The 18,622-nt window shown below is 42.1% G+C and overlaps 1 protein-coding gene across 6 annotated transcripts in view; it reads right to left on the reverse strand.

Annotated features, from left to right (window-relative positions):
• The window catches only part of SMARCA2 (SWI/SNF related, matrix associated, actin dependent regulator of chromatin, subfamily a, member 2), a 172,606-nt gene that overhangs the window by 5,924 nt on the left and 148,060 nt on the right, over nt 1-18,622 (reverse strand). For 4 of the 6 annotated variants that reach the window (XM_053574053.1, XM_053574068.1, XM_053574060.1 and 1 more), the window contains exons 29-32: nt 16,425-16,478; nt 5,732-5,837; nt 4,958-5,059; nt 1,758-1,890 (exon numbers count right to left, since the gene is read on the reverse strand). In XM_053574053.1, coding sequence (XP_053430028.1) covers nt 1,758-1,890; nt 4,958-5,059; nt 5,732-5,837; nt 16,425-16,478 — 395 coding nt within the window. The remainder of the gene's footprint in view (nt 1-1,757; nt 1,891-4,957; nt 5,060-5,731; nt 5,838-16,424; nt 16,479-18,622) is intronic. The other 2 variants (XM_053574072.1, XM_053574084.1) reach the window with 1 other exon arrangement.

Raw genomic sequence — 18,622 nt, forward strand, 5'->3', positions numbered from 1 at the left:
GGAGTAAGTAGATGAGATTGAGAATGTTTACATTAATAAGAAGGCAGAATCATTTAGAGGACTTGCAAACAGAGAGTACATGAAGCTGTCGGGAAAGAGACATATCATATATAACACTGACAAGGCTGTAAACTCCATTCTGTGTAGGAATATGTACACATCAGATACTATTTAAAATATTTTCAATAATTAATGGGTAAGAATGCTCACAACAAGATTATGCAGAAATAGCCTGGCCCTGGCCCAGAGCAGCTCGCCTGTAATCCCAGTACTCTGGGAGGCTGAGGCTGTAGGATTGCTTGAGCTCGAGAGTTTGAGAGCGGCGTGAGCAAGAGTTAGGACTCCGACTCTACAAACATTATAATAGAAAAAATTAGCTGGGCGTGATAGTGCAGCCTGTAGTTCAAGCTACTTGGGAGGCTGAGGCTAGAAGATCCCTTGCACCCAAGAATTTCAGATTGCTGTCAGCTATGATAGCACCCTTGCACTCAAGCCTAGGTGACAGAGCAAGACTCTGCCTCAAAACAAACAAAAAAACAAAAACAGTGCAATTAATACATGTGGGTACATTCATTAATGACTGTCAATACATAACATTATGTATGTTAACATCTTGCTGTAGGAAAACACTCATTGCTATGGAAAACATTCATAATAAGTAGGAAAATCATGGCACAAAACAGCACGCTATCTACTTTCATAAACAATATTTATATAGAGAAATCCAGAAGGCACCTTCTCAAAATGTTAAATATATATCAGCATAAGGAATTACACAATATTTTTTTATTTTCAAAAAGTATTTTCCAAGTCATCTATTCTAAGTATATAATGAGAAACAAACCTGATACTTTTTAGAAAGCATATTACATAGCAGACCATAACTATAGGGATTTTTTTACTTTGAGAGGAGGTATGGGGTAAAAAACATAATGAAGTAAGAAGAAATTTTAGACTTCTGAAAGCAGCCTTAATCTTTGGAATATTAATGCTGTCAACCAGGGTGTACTAGAGAGGAACAGTGGAGGCACTTTCCTCGGGGGTAAAATGTAAGGGAAACCTGAATACAGTTATCAAATTGTATTCTAATGAAATATTTTCAAAAATTCAAAATTAATGCCAAAAAAAAATCCATGATGAAAAAACTATTGAATTTTTAAATAACAGACAGCAACCAGTATCCTCTCACCAAAAAAACAAACCAAAAATCCCCCCAAATTCTGTGATAAAATGGCCCACAGTTCCAATTCAGTTTGAATCACTGCGTTAGAAAATAACTGCCAAGGTGTAGTCCCTGGGCCAGCAGCAAAAACGTCCCAAGAACTTGCCTAGTCTCAGACCCCATCACAGGCTACTGAGTGAGAAATACTGTGGGCAAAACCCAGAAACCCAGGTTTGAGAACCAGTGTGCTAAAGAACGGACAGGTGATGTTGACAGTAGCATTGACAGAAAATCTTTATTATACTAACATTCAAAGGTAACAAACAGTCAGGGCGTGTTTGCCATGAGTCTGGCCCTGTGCTGAGTGTTTTACGTGGTTGGAGGTCATTTTTATTCCCTCAGTTTTTACAAACAAGGAAACTGGGTATTAGCAGGATTAAACATGTGACCCACGTTTGCTCACCCAGGACAAAATGGACTAAGGATTTGAATACAGAGCCACCCAACTCTACAGTCTCTTTCATTAGCATCTATAGAAACATCCATGCTGGGAAGAACGGGGAAAGACGTGGAAGAACCACATGCTTGGGCTTACCCTCAGACTCGGACTCCTCTTCATCCTCCTCTTCCTCCTCTTCATTGCTTTCATCCTCACTTTCTTCCTCTTTGGCAATTTTCTGCCGGGCGCTCTTAAACACTGACTGTAAGACAATGGAGTCTTCGTAGATCTAAATGGGCAAAGTGGCACCTGTTAAAAACTGCAAGCTGAGGGCCTGAGACTCACCACCGCAGCGTGCTCTTCCGTATGCAACACACCAGCTGCATTTTACATGGATTTTAGTAGAAGTGTAACCATGGCTTTTATGACTACATCAAAACTCAATAGCAAAACAACAAAACCCAAACACATACATACTATTATAGTAGAATGTAGTCTGAATGTAGTTGAAATGATTTCAAAGTTTGTGTGCATGCACTTGAGGGAGAATAGTAGATAAGATATCCTCCTCCTTGACAACAGAAACAGTATTTTAAAAAACCCATTTCTTCAAGACATGATTGCAAGAGGGACTTTACCTAACAATTGCAATCAGTGTAACCTGGCTTATTGTACCCTCAATGAATCCCCAACAATAAAAAAAAACACACACACACACACAAAAAAAAAAACATTTCTTATTTGAATTGTTCTATCAAACACTGTAGCAATACTATGGTAAAGCAACCTTCTTTAAAATGCAATTCCCCTAGCAAAGTGAGGGCTATTCTCTATAACCCAGTTTATCAGTACCAGCCAATACTTACCCTATCAACACTTTATTTTTAGTATGTGTACATACCTAAGCATAGCCTAGGTAGTGCTCAGATAAAGTTCAGGAGTGATCCTTTTTCTTAAAACGTTGAAAATAGAACTTTATGATCCAGCAATCTAACTTCTGGGTATATATCCAAAAGAATAAAAAGCAGGATCTTGAAAAGACATGCGCATACCCATTTTCGTTGTATTATTCACGATAGCCAACAGGTGGAAATTACTCAAAATAGTCAATGGATGGAAACAAGCCAAGCATCTATGGATGGATGAATGGATAATCAAAAGTGGTATAGACATTTAATGGAATATCATTCAGCCTCAAAAAAGAAGGAAATCCTGTCACATCCTACCACATAGATGAAACTTGAGGACATATGCCAAGTCCACAAGTTTACAAGTCAATCACAAAAAGACAAATACTATATGATTCCACTTATATGAGCTATCTATAAAGCAGGCAAATGCATAGATTCTGAAAGGCTGGGGGAGGGGAAGATGAGGGGAAGATAGGCACAAGAGTTTCAGTTTTGCAAGATATAAAAGTTCTACAGATCTGTTACACAAGGTGAATATACTTAACACCACTGAACTGTACGCTTAAAAATTACTAAGATGAGAAATTGTATGTTATGTCTTTTTACCACAATTTATAAAAAACTTAAAAGGAAAAATAATGGTCCTTGCTCCCCAGGAATGTATTCCTTTATTGTAAAGATGACCCACACTCGAAAAGGTGACTGAGCAGTTTGTGATAAGCAACACATGAACAATAATGGCAGCAAACAAGACTGAACAAAAGACAAAGAGGGACGGAAAACACTGTGGGATGCAGCCACGGGGGCTGGGGGGGCAGAGTGTACCAGCGACATCGGAGGTGAACTGGATCTTAGCAGGGAGGAAGGTTCTATAGGGGTGAGAAAGAGGAGGAGATTCTTAGGAAATGAGAGTATGAAAGACACACCTGGGACTGCATCAGTGGTAGCTTCCGGGTTATGACATTGTACTACTGTGTTATGCAAGATGTTACTATCTTGTGAAGATGCACAAGGTACGTGGGAACTCTCCCCATTTATTATGTCTTACAACTGCACATGAATATACAATGGTCTTTAAAAAGTTAGACCAAGTGCATCTGAGAAAGCAGTTTCTGGTGTCAGTCTGGATGGACTACGCACGGTTTAGTCTGAGGAGAAGCAAGTAAGAAATGACGCTGTGTACGTGTAGATGAGACTTCAGAAAGCAGTCTCTAGAGATGAAATTCATTCTGCATGGTGCATGGGGAGCCTGCAGGCTGAGGGGCACTAACTGGGCAGGGTCAGAAGGTGATTAATGAAAGACAAACCAGTATCCCGGATGAACTGGGAGGGTAACCAATCCAGAGGCCATTTCTCACCTGATTTCGACTGTGAGACAGTGAGAATGTAGACAACATGGGGAGGTTGTGTGGCTGGAAAGGGACTAAAGGATAATGCCATACTGACATCAAGGACCCAGACATTTACCCAGAGACCAAAACTGCCATTCACAAAAACCCGCTTTGTTGACTCGTCTGCACACTCTCTGCATCCTGCCTTTCATCCTTCTTGAACACAGAAGGCTTGCATTCAAGACCTATCATTTTGGTCCAGGTAATACTACTAGTAATGTAAAACATAGAGTTTGTTCAAGGAACATTCATTTCAAAATTCTTATGTTCTCCAATTTGAAGACTGAAATTGATACGGAGGCAAAAGAGTCAGATCAGAAAGCCTGGAGGAATTTACCGGTGTTTTGACATTGACCTGGGTGGGGGGATCACACTGACATGTCTTGTTCTCTCTTCTTCATGGGTGGGAGAACATTAGGCCAGATATACAGATTTTAAAAAGTGAGTTCCTTCAAAAGGTGACAGTAATTGAGGTATAATTAAAGTGAAAGTGTCCTCCCCCTTATTTTAATAAATTCAGTTCACTTACATACTTTCAGACTTGCTAATTATGGAGGAGAGTCAGGAAAATTGCCATTGGGCTAATAAAAAGGATTTTTTTAAAGCAATTAGAAGTAGGTTTTTTTTTTTTTAATATATATATATTGTGTTGTCTTAAATCACAGTAGTTTCAATTCCTGATTCAAGGTTACAAATCAGAGAAACGAAGGTAAATATAATCAAACACACAATCTGTGTAAAATCGAAAGTGGTAGAGCCAGCCGTTCAGCCTTACCTTAAATGATTTACTTGACTTCCTCCTCTAATTAGAAGGCAAGCCTTGAAGGGAAGAGTGAGTAAGAGCTAGTAGGGCTAAGGTACAAAACTAATTTGAAACTGCCGAAGCTTCAATTTACTTACAGGGGTAACCTGAAAATACAGGCTTTTACTTTTTTCTTTTTCCTTCTGCCAGGGTCAGGGCGTTAATGATTCAAAGGATAGAAAATGAAATATTTTACTTAAAAGGACCGAGCACATCTAAGGTTAAGAGCTTTTTAGACCGCTGGAGACAAACCTGGGACCCCTCCAAGTTGAACGTCTGAGCGTTGTGACAGAGAAGCATGACGTCCTTCTCCAGGTCGCCGAGGCTCCGGTACTTATGGTTGCGGATTCTTTCCTAATGGAAATTTCGAATAAGATAGAGAAAAGAAAAAGGAAGAGGAAAATGCAACAGTTATTACTTAGTTAATAAAGACTGATTTTCCCTTTGTCTTCACACCGTCCAGTCCTGCCAGGGAGGCGGGACTGCACAACCCCAGGGAGCACCATTCACCAAGAGCACCCTCCCACGAGTCTTCCTTCTTTGGGGGGGGGTGGGGGAGGAGCATATGATAGGAGAAAAGAGCAGCAACTGGAGGGAGGCTGAAAGGTCTTCAGTGAAATGAAATAAAGCATATGAGCTCTCACCTCATATGGTGAAGTAACATATGAGAAAAGGCACACGGACATCCCAACCTAGCTGGGGGCAGGCCCTTGTAAGTGGACAGACAGGATGCCACGCTCTCACCTCATATGGTGAAGTAACATATGAGAAAAGGCACACGGACATCCCAACCTAGCTGGGGGCAGGCCCTTGTAAGTGGACAGACAGGATGCCACGCTCTCACCTCATATGGTGAAGTAACATATGAGAAAAGGCACACGGACATCCCAACCTAGCTGGGGGCAGGCCCTTGTAAGTGGACAGACAGGATGCCACGCCGCGTCCCAACTAGCACCAACCATGCCAATGAATTGACACCTTTCCTTCATTTACTTCAAGAATAAAGTGGGTAAACAATACATCTACCTTTATTTTTTTGAAATCCACTGGCTTCCTAATTAATTCATAGTATTCTGGCAATTCTTTCCTTGAAGGTAACTGAATGAAGACTTCACTGAGCTGTCGCCCTGAACTGTAGGGTGGGTGAGACAAAGAAAAACAGAGCAGATCAAACACCGCTGAGGAAAGGTTTTATGTTTTTCAGAAAATGGCAACAAAGCAAATTATACCCCATGCATACTGACATGGGGTTCTTCAAGTCAAGAAAAATCCCACAAATGTCCTAGAGATTAATGCCCCTTGTGCTAACTTCAAAGTCACATTCAAATACAATTCGGGCCCCACTTCTGTTACACGTATGATAAGGGAAGTCCACCGCGGGTTTCTCTTTCAGAACAAATATATCTCTTCGTTTTGGTAGAAATATTTAAAATATCCTACTTAGCCAAACATTTTGTTTGTAAATGAATAATTGGTTTAAAAAAACCCGACAGACTTTATTTCCATACTCTTTTGTCTTCAAATTCACTTTATGTTTACAAAGCAATTCAAAATATGTTAGAATATACTCCCAAATGAAAAGCTTTTGTATGTACTTAGTGTCTCTCTTCTTGGCCTTATTCCTTTTAGGGTAATTTATACACCATGAGCCACACACGCCCTTATTATTATTATTTGACAGAGGAACCCCTTCATCTCACTTAACTGCCTTTCTGTGTGTGTGGAGAAATTTGGGCAAAAAATATATATATATTTAGTAAATGTAGATGCCTCGTGTTTCTGGGATTGGTGCTTGCTCCTTCCCCCAGATTTGTGGTAGGTTTATTTGAAAGCAGGTTTAATAACAACAAACGCTTAGCATTTTGTAATTTTGAAACACAGGCTACAAAGCAATACAAGCTTTTAACATCTCTTAGAAGCAGACATGGTTAAAGGAACAAAGACATTCATAATTTAGGTTCAAGATCCTAGTCTCTGATCTGGCCTACCCAGATCAATAATGATATGCGATGTGTGATATAGTCATTTTTCACAAAAATCTTGCTCCCCTTACAATGCCATTTTTACTTCTTTTGTGAAGACAGAAATATCAAAAAATCATAAATCACTGTCATGTAAATTTCAGGAGGTGATTCCAGGAGTTTGTGAGAATGCTAGAAGGCGGTAGCAAAGCATAAGTGACAATATGCTGTTTTAATCCACGGTCCCAGTTGTATAATTAAAAAGTAATCATAATGACAGTTATCATAAAAAAGGCATGCGCAGTAACTCAAATGGTTGCTTAGCAACCAGTGGGGAAAATGCTGAAGTGCAAAGGGGCCTGCATAAATTAACTGAAAATCTTCTGTCAAAGGAATGGGCTAGTTTTTCTTTTATACTGGTCACTGTTTTTGATTTTTTAATGCACATATGGGCCTCATGAATCCTAAAATCAGGGCAAACAAGAGGTTTAAGAAGGCTACAGTTTACTAGGGAATTGGATTTTTAGATTATTGTAGTAAAATCCAAGGTATTCTCCTGTCTGCTCAACCACCCCTCCTCACCACCCCCCTCAGGTCAATAAATGCATTTGTACCATAACTCGCACCACCATGTAGTGTATGGAAAAAAACTCTTGACTGTCACCTTCAACACCACAATTTCTAGTCTAACCTTTTTCTACCATTCTGAGATTTATATACTCAAACATTTTACCTGTGAAAAAAGAGGCATATGAAATGCAAGGAAAGTAATTTATAGATATTAATTTTTCTGTTGCTACAAGCGACTTCTTTATAATTAGCACTCTCCATAACCTAGCAGCAACCCAAAAGTCAGACCTCTTTGTAAAAATTGTGGATTTAACACCCGATCCTCCTTCAATAACACCCATGGTGTCATTTTCTACATTGCCAACAGATGGTGTCATTTTTCTATTGACGGATTACAGCACATCTTTGCTTCCTACACCTGTGATGGACATACTCTTAATTCCAACTGCGCTACTGGAAAAATAAAAAATAAGTGGTTTGGACCCATAGTAGTAATAAAGCTCTAAGGAGCAAAATGGCTAAAATAATCTTGGTCTGGTATCTCTGAACTCAGTCAGGCCCTAGGAATTCCAACACCCTAGAAGCAGACGAATCCAGAGCTGTCTAGATTTATAACCCAGAGAGCTGAATGCTCTGAGACTTGGGGCCAATTCTGTAAAATAAGGAACAGAATTTATTCTGTTTAAAAATAAAGGCTCTAGTGGACTTAATACCTCTACTCTACTTTCTCTTTTTCTGTCCTAAGAGTAAAGGAAGGGCTTAACTACAACATGAACTTTATCTCACAAATGCACACAGTGTGACCTAATCATTTGTACCCTCATACTAATCTGAAGGAAAAAAAACAAAACAGTAAAGGACAAGGGCAAAAGGGGGACGGGGACGGGAAGCTACCTAAGGAAGCCTCCTGGGGACTGTGTTGCTCGCATCACCATTCAAGTATCTCAGGCTGGATTCCCAAGCCCTCCAGGGTATGTCCTTACTCTTTGCAAACCCAACCTGTACTACTGACCAGTTTCGCTTCTAGATAGGATAGCGCCTCTTCCGTGTCCCCCCAAGTGCTGTATCCTGTCCCCTTTTATGACCAGGTCTCTAGGCCTGATCCATTTTTCACTGTGTGGCTGGTAGGAGTTCTCTGCACTTAATTATCCATCCAAGATTAAGAACCTATTCTCCATGAAAAGAGAGGAAATTTTCCTAAATACTATGCTACCTCTCAAGCCCCTCACTTAATTCTTCTATGTTTGTTGTTTTCTGTCCTCCACACAGGGTCAGAATATCTCACACATGTCAAACCCTCCTCCTGCTTCTCCATCAGGACAACTGGCTCTGGGGCCCTATTCAGCGTCCTCAGCTTTCAGCTTTTATGTCACCTATAGAATGCACTGAAGTCACAGGACAACACATTGCTACAGTAATTTACTTTTTCCTAAATTACACATTTAAAAATAAGTAAAACAAATAAACAAAAAAAAGGGAAATGAAACAGCTTGATAGAGTTTTGAATTCTTGGCATTTCTTTTCCAAACTTGAGCCAAGCAAAGGCTTTTTAAATATACCTTTTCAAATGAGTTATTTTTTTTTTTTTCAATGTCAGTTTTTTCCCCCCTTTTTAAAGCAGAGAACAATGGACTAATTGTAGAATGGTTTACAGAAGGTGTTCTGTTTCTGGTGAAATGCTTATCCTACCCTAAGGTATTTTCCATTATGTCATTTTACACAATAGAAGGCCTAAGTATAAATTGTTACCTCAGAGCACACTGCTTCCCAGGACAAAAGTGGGACCCCCCCACACCACCCCACACCACCCCTGCCCAGATGGTCTGTGATTTCAGATCGATTTTGCACAACAAGGTATCTCAGACCAAGTGTGACTCTGATTAGACACAGGGTGGGCGAGGGAGGAGTATAACCTGAAATACAAATTTAAAGGGACACATTGGACTTGAGGGTTGAAGGTAATGGTGGGCGCCTTTTCTCTAGCATTTCACCTCTTCACAGAAGTGACAGGGCATGGAGACACACATGGCCATGATGACACAGTACGTGAGATGAAAAAGCCCTGCAAACCACCGTGTAAGAGGGGGACTGCAGACCCTGTGTGCATAGCTTAGACACACACCACCAAGACTGAATTTGTTATATTTTATGTGGGAACCAATTTTTTTCTTCATTACCTCCATAAACCAAAAGGAATAATTCCACATCTATACTACTGTGACTGTAAAATGGTGACTGCTTACCTTATAACTTTATATATTGTCAGCTTTACCTTTGAGTACATTTTAGGCTTACAGGTGTGCTGAAGACTGATTTGCTAGTAATGAAGCCTACTCCTTTAAAATACTGGCTGTTACACTGTGCTAGGTCTTTGGATGATTTTTTTTCGAGTCCAAACTGAGATTGATGTTTGGTGAGGATATCTTTTTGTTTTTTCCTGTCTTATAATTTTTCTTTTTACCTGCTCAAGCTGATTTATTGGTAAGAATTCCTACTGGATACTTCTGAAAGAGAGATCTTAAGTAGAAAGCTGAAGTAAGTTTTGTTTACATTAATTAATGAAGGTAAAAATGTGACTACCTTGCCTTGATAAGAAAAAGATGTCATGCTTTAGAATACCCGCTTGGGGGATAGAAAGATTTCACAGAAAAGTTATCACAGTCCTAAAGGAATCAAACACAGGAAATCATTCGAGAAGAAAACTTTAAAAATTGGGTCAACATTGCAGGGCAGTAGGTTTTAGGGTCAGGTTCCTATGAAGTTTAATACACACCACTAAAAAATTTCCTCAGTCCATAGTAGTAACTCATTTATCTGGGGAGCTCAGAGAAACCTAAGCCAGCCATGAACCAGGTGTCTTAAAGGACCTGTATTCTGGGCAGCGCCTGTGGCTCAGTGAGTAGGCCGCCGGCCCCATATGACGAGGGTGGCGGGTTCAAACCCAGCCCCGGCCAAACTGCAACCCAAAAATAGCCAGGTGTTGTGGTGGGCACCTGTAGTCCCAGCTGCTTGGGAGGCTGAGGCAAGAGAATCACGTAAGCCCAAGAGTTAGAGGTTGCTGTGAGCCGTGTGACGCCACGGCACTCTACCGAGGGCGGTACAGTGAGACTCTGTCTCTACAAAAAAAAAAAAATAAGGACCTGCATTCCGTATTCACTACTGAGATGGCTTCTTTCAGTCTTAATGAGTATTCATTGGTGATAATTTCTAACAAGCTTGGGAATCTGATCTCCCAGTCTCTTGAAACATAGAAGTAACAGCAAAACAGAGTGGGTAATGAAACTGATGGCTGTTAACATTGCCCTAAGGATCATGAAGAACGGTGAATATATAATGCCCCTGAGTTATCAGAAAAAAACAAGGTTGCATCAGGTTTATGCCAAGCGAATGCCTCATGTCAGGAGATGGGAAAGGACTCTCTCGGCTCAAAAAGAAAAGCGCCACGACTTCATCCAGAGTCTTCAATACCGTCACCCTCGGCTGCGTCATTTTACCTTTGGTCATCTGCTCGAGGTTGGAACATGGACCAAAGCTTTATATATACATGGAGATGTTTATTACAGGATTATTTAAAATTGTGAAATGATACAAAGCAGCCAAGATGTTTAACAGTTGGAGAAAGGACTAATAATGGAATGCTAGAGAATCTAAAATTATTTATGTTAAAATTATACGCTTACAAGAATGAAAAAAATTGCCTATGTCATAAAAGGAAAAAAAAAAAAGAACCACAGGAAGGATATCAACTGGCAAGTATGGTGAGACTTCAAGGACATTTTTTAAAAGGCATAAAAAAAGTTCCAGAAGGAAATATGCCACAGCATAAACAATCATAATGTACTCTTATTCCACAAAACGAATATTTACAATTGAATGTAATTTAAAAACATATTATCCATAAATAAAATAAGTCTCAAACACTTTAATTAGGTTACCTTCTCTGAAAACAGTATAATTTTATTTTTCCCAGGAAAATGATGCCTAAGGGTCATATGCCCAACTTTTATTTATAGCACCATAAACAGCACATTTCACTAGTTGGCCCTTTTTATTTTTGTAACTCTACCATGTAAGGCGAAACAAATAATTATATAAAATTTTATTTCATATGTTACAACCATTGAAATCTACAAAGTTCCTTTTTACTTCTTCAGGATTCTCTCATTGGATTTATTACTATAAATCAGAGGTGCTTGCAACAGTACGTGAGATTCAGATAGTATTATTATTATTGTTGCTGTTTTTATTCTGAGGGGGGGAAACATTTTGAAGAGAGATTTTCTTTTTTTTTTTTTTTTGGTTTTTGGCCCGGGCTAGGTTTGAACCTGCCACCTCCGGCATATGGGACCAGAGCCCTATTCCTTGAGCCACAGGTGCCGCCCTGAAGAGAGATTTTCGAAGGCTACCCAGCAATCATTTGACTTTTGGAAATACTGACTCAGGACTTTAAGTTTCTTACCCTCTGTGTCTCCCCTGACATTTCATAACAGCAGATAAACGTATGAAATTCTCACTGCCTATAAATCTAATGATGGCTGAACAGCCTTGTTGCTTCTTTGGCCAACCATTTCACCAGCTTTTGCCACCTCACCTGTTCATGATGCAAAGAACGTCTGCCTTTAGAAACAGAAGGACCTGCTTTCCCTTCTGTTGAATAGTTCTTTGATCCTTTACTGAGTCCTCACTTCTTAATGGTAAAAATGCTTGAAAGCTTTTGGTTGAATTGTGACCAAACTCAAAAGCACAAAGCTCTTACAGACAAACAAAATCAAATGCCCCTCCATCTGTGCCTAAGTTGCACACGCTGCTTTGTTAAGTGGTGGGTCATGGCAGCCATCTTCAGAATACTGCTTTTTCTGAAATAGCCCTTTCGGTAATTTTTTTTTGTGTGTGTGTGTGTGTGTGTGTGTGTGTGTGTAGTTTTTGGCCGGGGCGGGGTTTGAACCTGCCACCTCCGGTATATGAGGCCGGTGCCTTTGAGCCACAGGCGCCACCCCTTTTTGGTAAATTTTTAAGGAAGACATATTAGGTATGATTCTAAAGGAATGAGACCGTTTTTTTACCCCACGAATATATGAAGACACACATATCCAAATAACTGCTATCTTCCAGGGCAATTCATTTTTGATCAAAATGTCTGTAGAGTGGTTTGGAAAACAATTCGTCAGCTGTGTAAGAAAATCTGTTTTGTTATTTCCAGCGGGGACTCCCTCCCCTCCCTCAGAGAGGGGTCATCTCTGCTGGTGTTGGCCTGAAGCTTGAGAGGCAGAGACCCTGGGGAGAGGGAACTGGGGGCCAGGCTAATGCTGGAAGCCAAGGGGAGGACTTTTGTGCCTTAGAAAACAGATGGACTAAGTTTATTTGTGGGCTGCCCACCTGCTGTATGTGGGTATAATTGGCTAAGCACCATAAATAAGTGTCAAGTCACCAGGAGTCAAGGCAGCCTGTTCCAATAAACATTTAAAGTATCAATATTTGTAATGAGCACAAAATAAAGTCCTGGAATCCACACCTCTTTGAGCAGATTCTCTCCAGACTGAATGTAATAGTTGAGCTCCAATTCAGCATTTCCCAAAGTGTGCTCCACAGAAAACTGGCTTAATGGATGGGTTTGTTCTTCAAATGAGTTTGGGTAATGGTGGGTTAAACAATGTTAATCATCTGTCTTTACAGCAGGACTTCCCAGAGCCTCTCACCATACTGGGAATCTCCAAGGAGGAACTACAGGACTCAAGGTGGACGACCACCTCTGGGAAACGCCATCCCAGACAATGAGTGAGGCACCGACCTCCCCAGGCTGCATGTGAACCCTAATGCTGAGCCCAAGGAGGGGAAAAACAGCATGGAGGAAGAAAGGCTGTTCTCCTCCAGCTCAAATTCCTTAAAAGTGGATCAACTTGGTCACACTGCTTTCATGGCAATTTCACTGTCAGCAAATTAGGGCCACTAAATGTGAAGGTGATTGGGCTTGAGAGCCATTGTTACAGCTTCTCTCTCTCATGTAAAGAAATATGGAATGTCTGGTGCCAAGAATGCTAAAAATAAATTTTGTCTAAAAGAGCTCGTTGGCTGGTCCTGAAGGGGCGGTCAATACTAACAACATAATCACAATGTTCAAGGCTGTTAATAGCCAGGGAGAGAACTCAGCCATCTTGTGATGAGTATGAGGGCCTGAACACACACACACACACACACACACGGACACGGACACACAGTGCCTTCACACATGTCAACTGTGCTTCCACCTGTACTCCTGTAAATGGCACCACTGCTCACTGATCACTCAGGGCAGAGATTGTAGAGTTGCCTGTGCTCCCCTCTTCCTCACACATCCACCCTCCTCCTAAGTCGCGTCACTCGTATCTCTGAGTCTCTATTCCTTGTCTTCCTACTCACTGCCATGTCCTTGTTTTAAGGACAACTCCTTCTCCACCTAACAACATCCTTCTAACTTATGCCTCCTTCAATCTGTCCTTCACACACTATAAGAGTGACATTTCCGAACAGGAATCTGCCTGTGTCTCCATGATCCCCTCCAGGCTCCCCACTCTGCCCTGCAGAGCCTATTCTGGCTGCCAGGGTGTCACCTCTCTTCCCTCACATGACAAACATCATGTACCTGTCACTATACGTGCACACCCAGAGTTCAGGAGTGCCCTCCATCAGTCCTCTCAAAAGAGTGCTCTTAACACTCACTGCAGTGACTAGGGAGTACCCTTGAGACTCCAATCCTAAAAAGAATGCAAGAATTCCTCAACTTAGTGTTTGGGGCTCTGGTATCTGCTCTGCTGCTTCCTCCAGCCTCACCTAGACTGTCACCCTCCTGGTCCCTAGTTACCTGCTCACACTGCTGAGATATGCATGTTCTCTGGAGGGAGCCTGCTTTCCACGCCTCCATGGCTGCCCACACACTTAGGCCACTTAGTGCCTCTGCCCCGCCCACCATCCTCCCCTCTCACAGTCTGCTCAGGAAATTCCCACTCTGCCGACTACCAATGAGACGCTCTTCCCCACCCCTGCTGTCCATACACCTTATTCATACCAGGTGCTTATTCGTGTACATAGCTCTTTCCAACCATGCTTTAAAGTACTCCATTTGTGGACAGGTGTGGTGGCTCATGCCTGTAATCCTAGCACTCTAGGAGGCCAAGATAGGAGGACCCCCTTGAGCTCAGAGTTTTGAGATCAGCGTGAGCAAGAGTAAGACCTCTTCTCTACCAAAAAGAGAAAAATTAGTGAGGTGATGTGGTGGGCACCTATAGTCCCAGCTAGTCAGGAGGCTAAGGCAAGAGGCCTTGAGCCCAAGAGTTTGAGGATGCTGTGAGCTAGGCTGATACCACAGCACTCACTTCAGTGCGACAGAGTAAGACCTGTCTATAAATAAATAAATAAAATAAAATGCACCATTTTATTTTTTTTTTACTATTTTCAAAATGTACACAGAGACTGAGACACAGAAAATGTTCAGTCCTACTGAACGTATGAAGAAAGGACTTAAAAAAAAAAGCAACCCAACTGCTCTGAAGGAAGGGTTAATTTGTCATAACACAAGCCCTGTACACCAAGTTGTTGGCTCAAGTTTATGGGAAAAGGAAGCATGTGTGACAGGCAGACAGAGATGAGACAGACTCCAGAGACCCCTGAGTAGACAAGTGCCAGCCCCTTGCTATGCCTCTGGAAATGACAGCTTAAACGTGTCTTTAGTGAAAATGGATTTATGTAGGTCCTAACTACATATGGTCACATCATCTTCCCTTGAAAAGCCCAGGCATGACACTGGAGACTTGCAATAACCTTTGAAGTTATTAATCCACTTTTCATGGTCACATGACCATTTTGACGGAACAGGGGACGGGGAAGGGGAGCTGAAATGTATGCCACTCACTGGGGTGGGTGTTTAGCCCATCCATGCTGTTTACATCAGAAGGCTTCCTTTCTAGGTACAGAGGTGAAAGTGCTTACCCAGTTTGGTGCATTGTTTAAACCACACAAACTTACAGACAAGTGTTGGTTGTTTCAATCACCAAATTCAAATCCACATTGAGTTATTTCTCATAATGGCAAAACTAGAAAATGATTCTCAACGTTTCTTAGTAGACGCTACAGTTTGTGGGCCTGTTTTCTAGAAATAATTATTGTTTACTGAACAATAATAAGAAAAATCAAAAATTGACAATCTTGCCTAATCCTTTCATCTCCACCAGAAATGGGTAGGTATAAATCGCTCCTATTTTATTATCTTATTAAATAAAGAAGAATGCTGCAACTGGCGATCAGTATTCATTCTGAAATACAGGATGCAGCCTCAATTCTTTTTCCCTACGTTGGATCCTACACTGCTGGGGGAAAATGCTATAAAGAATGTTATTGGGTCAGTTGACAAAGTTGGAATATGGATGAGAAAGTATTGTTATCAGTATTCCTTAAAAGTAAAAATTGAAGGGAGGAAAGAAATGGCTATTTTTGATATATTAATTACAACTCTTAGCCCTAGTATTTTATGTACATCCAATTCCCTAGCTCAACCAACATCAAATTCTTACAATATGCCAGGAGAAGAGCACTTCTGTTCCCCCCCGCCCCCAGCAGAAACAAAGCCACACAGAAGTTAAACAGACTGACTTAGGATGCTGAGGACCACACACAGCAGGTAGGAGAAGAAGTCACACCCCGAAACTCAACCCACTGCACAAACAGGAGGAGACTCGGCAAGTGCCCTCCGCACCCCTGAGATCAACTTGAGCTTGCAGACGCGGCGTGAACATTCATGCCTCACGTCCTGCAGGGGAAGCCACCGCAGGTGCTGAGCAATAAGCTTCTAAACCAAGACAGCACAGAGTTACAGAGCCAGCAGAACAGACAACAGAAGCTGCTCTGGAAGCGGGGAAGGAACAGAAACCCATCTCCGCGCAGGGTGCTGCGGCACAGCAGGGTTTCAGGAAGCTCCCGACACCTCTGTAAGAAGTGCATGTACAGAATAGACACACCAAGGTTAAAACACAGCACAACTTCAGAAGCCATGGCAGCTGCTTAAGAATATCTGTGCTTGCATCCCCTGCTCCAAGTGGGGGTGCTAAGGAGGTGAACGGAGAAATCTGCTTCCAAAGCCTGATTCTACAAGTCAAGTCTATTTCATGTACCAAGGATACCTGTGTTTAGAGACACGGGAATACAAGACAGATCCTGACCTGTTTCCTTCTATTTCCAACTGAGAATTACTGGGCACCTTCTCCACGTTACACCTGTGGTAGAGTAGAAAGAACACTGGAGTCAAAAAACCTGGGTTCGCGTCCCCCCCCGGCACCTCCTTCCTAGGCTCAGTAATCTGGTGTATTCACTTCACTCTCCAAGCCTCAGTCTCTTCACCTACCTGCCTTGTTGGAAGATCACATGGGGTTATGTTTAGAATCTCATTCTGGAAAAAAAACAGAGAGTTCTCCAAAAAGGGGGGAAAAGTGGATTTCCCAACATCTCTGGGACTTTTGCTTCTGCCAAACACAGCAGTGTTTACTGCCCTGGTCCCATTTCTCGTCACACATGTCCCATTCCTTATTCCAGAAATAGGGGCAGACAGGCAGCCACTTGCTAGGGGTGTATGTGAGCTCGAACAGGAAGCACTGGCCTATAGAACTCTAGCCCCTCACTGGTAAAATGGGCATAATACTTACCACGGAGAGCCGCTGTGAAAATTAAATGGGGTGAAGTGCTTTGTTATTGTAGCCTACACAAAGAGGCTGCGTAACCTGCATCTGAGCATCAGCGAATTTGGGTTCTGTGTGCCAGCTAAGTACTTGGCTCTGCTTCCCAGAAATCTATTCTTTTTGAGTAGATCACTGAATCCACGATCTTCAAGTGGAAATGAAAATAAACCAGCACCTGAGGTCTTCAGCCCGCTATAGACCTCTGGGGAAGCCTCTTCAGTTGAGGACTTCTGAAGCTTCTAAACTGGTGTCCCTTTGTGTGGTGGGAGGGAAGCAGCTGTCAGGTCTGATGGATCCTGGGAAGCCCTCCAAACCCTCCAGACCTTACTCCAGGGGCCAGCAGCACCCTATGGCATACACATCCTACTCTCGGCCACTTCCAAATCCTCCCTCAAGGCCACCACCCCACCCTGCCTTAGAGTGTAGGAGTGAAGGAGGGTGCAGAGAAAAAAAAGCATTAACCAAGGACTAGAGGGATGACAGTGTACATGTATATTTCAAACATACACAATTACCTGCATTTCAGAAATATAAGGAGAGCTGGGAGGGGCATGTTAGAAAAAGAAGTTGGGAAAGTCTTCAGGTGCAGACAGTGCTAAGACAATGCTATGCTAAGGAGTCTGAGAATCACTGGGCAGGCGATGGGAAGCTACAGAACGTTCTTCACTAGTACAACACCAGACAGGTACCTCAGAGAAGAGCCCCGAGGCCGGGCACGCTGACAGCATCGCAGTCGGGCCAGGCTGAGAAGGGCCTCATGAAGACAGTGTGTGTGCGAAGGCAGGAGGAGGGAGCCTGGGAGACACTGCTGGGTGTACTGAGGGGGCTCTGTACTTGAACGTGTGCCACAAATAAGGCATGGGGTTAGGAAAACATTCACTCTTTCACGTTTAGGACTTTGGGATGATGCTGGTATTGACCAACGGGGTACAGAAGCTAGAAGAGACCATGACATCTCACAGCATTTTAGTAGTAAAGAGAAACCTAGCAACTACAGATGACATCTAAGACGCTTTCTAGAACATGTTGTAAATAATTCAAAGAAAGGCATAGTTCTAATGATCTGAGACTAACAGAGACTAGAATTCAACAGAGATGTGAGGTTCTGAACAAAAGAATTCTGGCATAAAAAGTTCAAATCATTCTGATAAGGAACACACATAGCAATCTGATTGGCTGTGGGCAGGGGGAGAGAAGTACAAATCAGGCCGAGCGCCGTGGCTCACACCTGTCATCTCAGCACTGTGGGAGGCCCAGGTGGGAAGACTGCTTGATCTCAGGAGTTCCAGACCCTGTGTCTACTAAAGCTAAAAAAATTAGCTGGGTTCTGAGTTTGGCATCTGTAGTCTGAGTTAGTTGGGAGGCTGAGATAGGAGGATAACTTGAACCTAAGAGTTTCAAGTTGCTGTGACTCAGTCTGAGGCCACAGCACTCTAGCCTGGGGCAACATAGTAAGACTGTGCCTCAAAATAAAATATTAGAAAAAGGAAGTACAAATGAAAAAAATCTAAAAACTAGACAACTAAAAAGAATACTAAAAAATGACATGAGGGCCAGGCGTGGTGGCTCACACCTGTAATCCTGGCACTCTGGGAGGCTGAGGTGGGTGGATTGCCTGAGATCACAAGTTCGAGACCAGCTTGAGTCACAGCGAGACCTGGTCTCTAAAAATAGCTGGGTGTTGT

The sequence above is a fragment of the Nycticebus coucang genome, chromosome 2, assembly GCF_027406575.1.
Source record: "Nycticebus coucang isolate mNycCou1 chromosome 2, mNycCou1.pri, whole genome shotgun sequence".
Lineage (NCBI taxonomy): Eukaryota > Metazoa > Chordata > Mammalia > Primates > Lorisidae > Nycticebus > Nycticebus coucang.